Source organism: Chiloscyllium plagiosum, chromosome 35 (assembly GCF_004010195.1).
Source record: "Chiloscyllium plagiosum isolate BGI_BamShark_2017 chromosome 35, ASM401019v2, whole genome shotgun sequence".
NCBI classification, from domain to species: domain Eukaryota; kingdom Metazoa; phylum Chordata; class Chondrichthyes; order Orectolobiformes; family Hemiscylliidae; genus Chiloscyllium; species Chiloscyllium plagiosum.
Window position 1 is genome coordinate 38,272,287 of NC_057744.1, and position 9,324 is coordinate 38,281,610.

At 42.9% G+C, this 9,324-nt stretch overlaps 1 protein-coding gene across 4 annotated transcripts in view; it reads right to left on the minus strand.

The window, feature by feature from the left end:
- The window catches only part of nfrkb (nuclear factor related to kappaB binding protein), a 161,174-nt gene that overhangs the window by 61,050 nt on the left and 90,800 nt on the right, over window positions 1-9,324 (minus strand). For all 4 annotated transcript variants that reach the window (XM_043676950.1, XM_043676947.1, XM_043676949.1 and 1 more), the window contains exons 17-18: window positions 5,971-6,077; window positions 5,515-5,638 (exon numbers count right to left, since the gene is read on the minus strand). In XM_043676950.1, coding sequence (XP_043532885.1) covers window positions 5,515-5,638; window positions 5,971-6,077 — 231 coding nt within the window. The remainder of the gene's footprint in view (window positions 1-5,514; window positions 5,639-5,970; window positions 6,078-9,324) is intronic.

Consider the following 9,324-nt stretch of genomic DNA (forward strand, 5'->3'; position numbering starts at 1 on the left):
TGTAATGGTTTAGTGGTACATGGGCCAAATGCTGGTAAATGAGATGGATTTGTTTAGATCTTCTGGTCAGCATGGACGAGTGGGACCGAAGGGTCTGTTTCCATGCTGTACATCTCTATGACTTGAAAAGAGTGCATGTTATAGAAGAGAGAGACCCGGGTTCAATTCCCACCTCAGACGACTGACTGTGTGGAATTTGCACGTTCTCCCTGTGTCTGCGTGGGTTTCCTCCGGGTGCTCCGGTTTCCTCCCACAGTCCAAAGATGTGCAGGTTAGGTGAATTGGCCATGCTAAATTGCCCGTAGTGTAAGGTAAGGGGTATGGGTGCGCTTCGGCAGGGCGGCGTGGACTTTTTGGGCCGAAGGGTCTGTTTCCACTCTGTAATTAATCTAATCTAATCTAATCTAATCGATCTAATAGAGTCGATAGCCAGAGACTATTTCCCAGGGCAGAAATGACTAACACGAGGGGTCATAGTTTTAAGCTGGTTGGAGGAAAGTACAGAGGGGATGTCAGAAGCGGGTTCTTTTACACAGAGAATTGTGAGAGCATGGAATGCGTTGCCATCAGCAGTTCTGGAAGCAAGGTCATTGGGGACATTTAAGAGACTGTTGGACATGCATATGGTCACAGAAATTTGAAGGTGCATACACGAGGATCAATAGTCGGCACAACATCGTGGGCTGAAGGGCCTGTTCTGTGCTGTACTGTTCTATGTTCTAACCACCACCTAAAATTTTAAAAAGTATGATCCAGCGAGCTAGATTTCATACAGGGGTCTGATTTGTCCAGTACCAATATCAGATGGGTTCATAATAGTATAGATTGATTTAAGAGGAGGCTAAACACAATATGATAAAGAAGGAATAGGAGGTTCTGATGGAAGCTATAAATGAATACAAATTGGACGAGGCTTGAGCGGAGTATAAACACCAGCATGGATTGGTTGGGCTGAATGGCTTGTTTCTGTGCCATACATCTGATGTAATAGAAGTAACTAAAAGACTGCACATAATATGACACATGAGACTGTCTTGCCTAATGTTTCAAATTTAACTTGGAGCACTTTCACTCACGTGTCACTTCAAAATACCACAAGTATGGTTAAGCAGAGAGAGGGGCTCAATAGTCTGGTTAACCAGGGGAGGATCAATGATGAGGGGTGCTGGGGATGCCAAAACATAATGGTACCATTTAGCACACCAACTGTTATATCAGTCACACATCAACTGTGGATTCATAGAATCCTTACAGTGCGGAAACAGGCCATTTGGTCAATTGAGTCCACACCGGTCCCCCGAAGAGATCAACCTACCCTAACCCTGTATTTCCCCATGGCTAATCTACCGAATGTGCACATTCCAGGACGCTCTTCTGAACTTTTACTTAAGGAGCTCTACCTTGCCTAAGTGATTGTTGCTACAGAAGTTTTGTTTGCACTAAGATACAAGTGCACCGTTCTAACCATAAGGTTAGATCAATAGGAAACAGAAAACTCCCAGTCAACTTCATCATGTGTGAAAACGATTTACTATGAAGCCAAAGACTAAAATCAACTGTACCAGACCACTCTCCTTAAAAAACAACAAAGCCTGTTGGAGAAACTCAGCACATCTGACAGCGTCTATACAGAAAGAAATATATTTAACATTTCCAGTCTAGTATTACTCTTTTTCTGAACTGTCTTTACCCCAGTTTCCTATCAGCATCCTAAAAATATCAACTTTCATGATATCCTGCTCCATTCCTCAGTCAGTCTCAAAAATATGGTCACCCAATCTGCATTTGGTCTCTTCAATGCAGAGGAGACCACATCGTGATCAGCAAATATAAGAGGTTACATTGAAGGAAGAACATGTAAATCAGTGTTTCCCCTATAAGGAAAGTCCAGGACCTTGGATGGTAAGGAGAGAAGACAAATGATACCTCATATTTCTGCAGATGGTTGGGGTTCTTCTGCTGCAACCGAGGCCAGAGTCAGGTCGTTGCTTTCAGAGTTTGAACTATACTGGAGTGTGTTTACACAAATTAACATCTTGATGCTGGGTACATTTGCTTTGGAGAGGACGTCGTATTTGGATTGCTTTCTGAAAGATTTTGTGAAAGTTCCACTCCTGGTACCGCTCTACTGCCTTGAGACGTCTCCTGCCTAGGACTCTGATGCATAGACATGTCACTGATGCCGTTAAATCATGACTTAAGTCTCAAATGCTCTCTACCTCAATCAGGTGAAGGTTCAGCTGGCACAGTTGATGTGATGGGAGTTTGATGTCTATGACTGCCTTCATTGAAAGGAGGCTCCGTAGATATAGAAAATAGCCTACATTTTCCCGGACATTGCTGTTGATCTTAATCAGGGATGATGTTGTGCTATGGGAGCTGATTGGAAGAGGACCTTAATTTTTTAGTGGTTCAGTGAAAGGCCTATTTTCTCATTTGCTTTGCTTCTTTACTTCCCCCATTAAGAGCTCCTCCTCACTTTCACCATCAGCACTTTTCATTTTTAATTCTCTCTTGCCTTTCACCCGACCATAAATCTTCCTGATTGCTCTTTTCTCCTCTCTCCCATATTTCATGCCCTGCTGAAAAATTTAAAAACCTTTATGTATCCTCACTTGTGACCATGGCTCATTCACCCGAAATACTAATGCTGTTTCTCTCTTCACAGATGCTGCCACATCTGCTGAACATTACAAACATTTCCTGTTTGTGTAACAATTTGCATCTATATAGCAAAATTAACACAGATTTTGATCTTCTTCCTATGTTAGCTTCGTGAGAAATGCAGAGATCAGCAAGCACTGGATTTTGCTTTTGTGAATTACATAAGCACATTGGCCACAATGAGCAGGTCAAATCTCACACAGAGAACAATGGCTCGCCAAGCTTCATCATCCCACCAGATCCTTCACGATCACATACTTAATACCATTCAATCTGTCAGTTTTGTCACTTTTGAGATGGAGGAGGAGGCTCAGCAAGTCTGAATCTTAACCCCTGTTGTTGTTATTTTATCATCTGTCCTCCTAACTCATGCTTTCCCTGCTGACATGAAAGATTTGCACCTCTGCATTTAATTAGATGGTAAACATAGAGTCATAGAGTTTTGAGCACAGAAATAGACCAATTGGTCTGACTCATCCATGCCTACCATATATCCTAAATTTAACTAGTTTGCCAGCATTTGTACCACGTTCCACCACGTCCCCGGTAGCTCAACCCATGCACGCACCACTCTCTGCATTAAATAATTGCCCCTTACGTCCCTTTTAAAATCTTTTCCCTCTCACCCTCAACCTATGCCCTCTAGTTTTGGACTCCCCCACCCCAGGGAAAAGACCTTGTCTATTTATCCTATCCATGGCCCTCATGATTTTATTAACCTCTATAAGGTCTCCTCTCAGCCTCCGGGAGAAATAGCCCCAGCTTATTCAGCCTCTCCCTATAGCTCAAACCCTCCAACCTTGGCAACATCCTTGTAAATCCTTTCTGAACTCTTTCAAGTTTCACAATATCCTTCCATATCAGTGAGGCCAGAATTGAAAGCAGTATTCCAAAAGTGGTCTAACCAATGTCCTATACAGCCACAATATGACCTCCCAACTCTTATACCCAATGCAATGACCAATAAAGGAAAGCATACCAAATGCCTTCTTCACTTTCCTATCTACCTGTGACTCCACTTTCATGAAGCTATAAACTTGAAATCCAAGATCTCTTTGTTCAGCTACACTCCCCAGGACCTTACAATTAAGCATATAAGTCCTGTCCTGATTTGCTTTTCCAAAGTACAACACCTCACATTTATCTAATATAAACACCACCTGCCACTCCTCGGCCCATTGGCTCATCTGATCAAGATCCCATTGTACTCTGAGGTAGCCTTCTACACCTCCTATTTTGGTGCCATCTACAAACTTACTAACCATATCTCCTATATTCACATCCAAATCAATTTTAAAAAGACAAAAAACAATGGATGCAGCACCAATTCTTGTGGCACACTGCTGGTCACAGGCCTCCAGTCTGAAGAGCAACCCTCCACTGCTTCCTTTGAGTCAGTTCTGTATTCAAATAGCTAGTTCTCCCTGTATTCCATGTGATCTAACCTGGCTAACCAGTCCACCATGATGAACCTTGTTGAACATTTTACTGAAGTCCATATAGATCACATCCATTGCTCTGCCTTCACTAATCCTCTTTGTTACATCTTCAAAAAACTCAATTAAGTTAATCAGACACGATCCACATGATCACATACATGATCCCATTCAGTCTGTCAGCTCCACCTCTGTTTTGAGACAGAGAAGGAGATTGAGCAAGTCGGCATCTTAGCCCCTGTTGTTGTTGTCTCATCCTCTGTCCTCCTGACCCATGCTTTCCCTGCTGCCACGAAAGATTTGTACCTCTGCGATCAGACAGTAAATATCACTGCCAATCAATTCTGTATACCAAGACACAAGTGGGGTATGGCCTGATTAGAGAAGTTCTGCATAAGGAGGATGCTGCACAAATGGACAGACAGGAAACCAGATGGCTGTATCAAATTCGCCTTCACCAGTGTCAAGAAAACTAAACAGAGGTGACATATTAATGTGGGTAGAGGTTTGGCTAAATAATACACAATAGTTGGTTCCAACGGGTTATTGTCAGGATAGCATGATACAAGAGTCTGCAGAAGAGTCAGGCACATTAAATGAGTTGGCAGAAACTTGGCTGATGGAATACAATATCGGAAAGAGTGAAGTTCTGCACTTTGGCAGCAAGAATAGAAGAGCCAAATATTGTCTAAATGAAGAAAAGCTGAGCGATTTGAGAGTCGATATGCATAACTAACATAAAGCTACAAGTTCAGCAGGTTCTTTAAGCAAGTTGAGTGATGGCTTTTATTTTAAAGGGAATGGAATACAAAAATAGGGGTGTTTGGCTAAAACTATTCAAAGCATTGGTTATACCACTGCTGGAAGAATGTGTGAATAGTTTCATGCCCTTTATCTAATGAAAGATACACTGGTTTGGAAGGCAATCCAGAGTAGGTTCACTAGGCTGCTCCTGGGTACAGAGGAGGAATTCCTGATGAAGGGCTTATGCCCAAAACATCAATTCTCCTGCTCCTTGGCTGCTGCCTGACCTGCTGTGCTTTTCCAGCACCTCACTCTCAACTGTGGCTTTTATTTTAAAAGCTTTTAGACAAAAGAAGCATGAGTGGTTGGGGTCAGGGCTCACAGGACCCCGGAAGGTTCTTAGTTTTGCTTTCAGTGAGTGAGAAGGTTTTCTGCCGACTGCTGAGCGAAAAGCTCGAGTTTCACGCTGCTAGAGTGAAGTCTTAGATGGCGAGGTTTCACCTTAAAAATCAATGGGAGCAGATTGCTTCTTTCTCATGAACATAACAGACAGCACATGAGAATCATAGCTGTTTTGCTAAATAGCATTTTTGCGAGAGAGAGAGAAAGCGAGCGCAAGAAAACACACATTATACATCAGGATAAAGGATCTGATTAAAAACAGACTCACCGAACTCCTCCTCACTCCGGTTTCGGTGCAAATAGATCCACAACTTGCGCCCAATATCATACTTCACACAGGGATCTTTCTCATAATGTAGTCTATCAAGAGCCCCACTCACAACAGTGTTAATCTGCAAAAAAAGTCAAAGGCATATGTGGAGAATGTGTGGGAGTTAGAAGTGAACCGACAGCAGAATCAGTGTTCCAAAGGGTTAGAGGGGCAGTTTCTTTCAGCAAGGTGATATAATCAGAACAGTTGCAATTATCCACTATCTACTGCATACATCTTAGAGATCTATAGTATGCATAGACCCCCTGCAGTATTCTTCACCAACTACATAATCACAACTCCTTTACAATATTTATATAATCACAGCTTTGTCATGCAGTCTACATAAATATGTTAAACACTCAATGAAGCTAAGAATAAATTCCTTTCTCACACTTGTGACAGTCCCTTTACCTGAGCACTGGTGACCTCAGGAGCGAGAAACTGGGAGTCTTTCAGCAGCTCACAGATCTCTGCACGTGTCCCCTCTCCATTTGGAAGACGAGCAGCTGCATCTCGTACTGTGAGAGACGAATCATTTTGTCACACAAAATACTTAAACTGTTAATTCCTTTAAAGAACTTCTCAGAAATGGAAAAGGGAATGAGATGAATGCTGAAGATGTTGGAGGACAGAAATACCATTTCCTATACAATGATACAACATTTGTGCCAGCTCCTTTCCACACAACACGTGCTATTTTTAAGCAAAAGCTGGTACTAAGTTTGCATTTGTTACAACACTGGAAACTAAACCTATTGAAGGTAAGCAGGTGATTCAGAATCTCAGGCTATGTGAGAGGTTTGGACTCCATAACAAAACTGGTAAAACAAAAACTTCTCATGTACCTCTTCTCAGAGGTGATGACAGAGCTACTTCCCACTTCACAGATGGTCAGATCTGCAGTTCTTTCTTTACAAATGTCTCCACACACCCTGAAGATAGTCATTTTCAAATCAACCTGTTCAGAGACATTATTACCTCTGGAGCAGGTGGGACTAGAATGCAGGCATCTTGGCCCAGAGACAGGAACACAACCACTGCATCACAGAGACCTGCTGATGAAGGCCAGTAGAGATATTGTCTAATCAAGCTGACCAGTAATGTTATTGCAGACCTCTGGAGCAGGTATGATTTAAACCCAGGACTCCTAGCTCAGAGACAGAGAAACTACCGCTGTGCGCAAGAACCCTTAATATCCTGAATGCATTATTATGAGCAAAAGGATTGCCAGGGTAAGAGATTGAAGAGATTGAAGGGGCGCCAAAGGGCGTGGGTGAGGTCTTAAATCAATATTTCTCATCTCTATTCACAAAGGAAGAAGACATTGCAGTTGGGGATTTCAGCTGAGACGGTGAGGCTCTAGAACATGTTAAGGAGGAGTTATTAGAAATTTTAGCCAACATAAAAGTGCATGAAATCCCCAGGGCCTCATGAGATGTATCCCAGACTGCTTTGGGAGTGCAAGGGAGGAGATTGCTGGGCCCCTGGATGAAATATTTAATACTCCACTGGTCTCATGTGACGAGCTAGATAGCTGGAAGATAGGTAATATGGTTCCTTTGATCAAGGAGGACAGGAAGGATAGGCCAAGTAATTACAGACCCGTTAGTCTGACAAAAGTGGTAGAGAAATTATTGGAAGACATTCTGAGGACAGGATCAATCAATACTTGGGAAGGCAGGGATTGATCAGGGATAGCCAGCACAAATTTGTTGGAGGGTGACCCTGTCAGACTAATTTAACTGATTTTTTTGAAAAGATGTGATCATAGAATCACAGAATCCCAACAATGTGGAAACAGGCCATTTGGCCTAATAAGTCCATACTAACCAACAAAGAGTATCCCACCCAGATCCATTTCCTTACCCTATTATTCTACATTTCCCATGACTAATGCATCTAACCTACACATCCATGAACATGATGTTCAATTTGGCATGGCCATTTCACGTAACCTGCATATCTTTGGACTGTGAGAGGAAAGCGGAGCACCTGGAGGAAACCATGCAGACACTGGGAGAATGTGCAAACTCCACACAACGGTAGGGCCCAAGGCTGGAATCGAAACATGGTCCCCCCTGGCGCTGTGAGGCAGTAGTACTAACCACTGCCTACGGGGACTTCTGTAAGGTCTCTGACAAGGTGCCATGTGGAAGGCTGGGCCAAAAGAAAGAAGTAGATGGGATCCAAGACAAGTTGGTAAACTGGTTCAAAAATTGGCTTAGAAATGATAAGATAAGGATGACGGTGGAAGATTATAGAGTCATATAGCATGGAAACAGACCTTTCAGTCCAAGCAGTCTATGCTGACTATAATCCAAGACTAAATGACTAAACCTGCCTGTGCTTCGCCCACATCCCTCCAAGCCTTTCTTATCTAAGTACTTACGTAAATATCTTTTAATTGTTGTAACTATACCCGCATACACCACTTTCTCTGGAAGTTGGTTCCACACATGAATCACTCTCTGTAAAAAAAATTGCCCCACGTCTTTTTAAAATCTTTTTCCTCTAACCTTACAAACATGCCCTTTGGTCTTGAAATCCTCTACCCCAGAGAAAAAGCAACCTTACCTATGCATTCAACATTTTATAAACCTCTTTCAGGTCACCTCTCAACTTCCTATGCTCCTGTGAAACAAGTCCCAGCATATCCAGCCTCTCATTATAACTCAAACCCTCTATTCTGGCAATATCCTGGTAAATCTCTTGAATTCTCTCCAGCTTAATACTAGCCTTCCTATAGCTTAATACTAGCCTTCCTATACATCAGAACTGGACATAATACACTGAAACAGGCTTCACCAACATCCTGTGCAACTTCAACATAACCTCCCAACTCCTATACTCAAAGGTCTCAGCAACAAAGACCAGCATACTAAACGCCTTCTTAATCACCTTATCTATATGCCATGTTGCCTGGGATGAAAAGTCTCAGTTATGAAGAGAGACTTGGAGCACACGAGGAAGGGGGGAATCTGATTGAGATACACAAAATTATGACAGGCATAGACAGAGTGAATCACGAGAATCATTTCCCCATGGCCGACACATCTGAGACCACAGAGCAGAACTTTAAATTGAGGAGTAACAAGTTTCAAGAGGATCGGAGGGAAAGTGTTTTTAATATGGAACGTGTTGCCTGAGAGGTGGTGGTTGTAGGTACTCTCACAATATTTAATAAGCATCTGGATGAGCACATAAAATGCTAGGGCTTAGTAGGCTATGGATCAAGTGCAGACAAATGGGATTAGTGTACAGTCATACAGTAATACAGGATGGAAACAGGCTCTTTGGCCCAAACCGGTTCTTGCTGACCATGGTGACCACTCAGCTAGTTCCAACTGCACACATTTGGTCCATATTCTTCTAAAGCCTTGCCATCCATGTACCTGACCAAATGTTTTTTTAAGTATTGCTATTTTACCTGCCACAACCACTTTCCTCTGGCACAAGAGTGTGGTGCTGGAAAAGCACAGCAGGTCAGGCAGCATCCGGGGTGGAGAGTTGACGCTTCGGGCAAAGGCCCTTCATCAGGATTGAATGGTCTGGCAGGTCTTTCCTTTGGTAGGCCATTCCATTTAAGCACCTTACTCTACGTGAAGAAGGTGCTCCCCAGCTTGGTGTTTGTTTGTTGCCATAGATATGGTGGGCAGGAGAGGCTGTTTCCATGCCATATGACTCTATGGCTGGAAAAGGTGTTCCATTGCAAGAATATTGGCGGGGGAAGGAGTGGGAGGAAGGGTGGAGGGAAAAGGGTGGGGG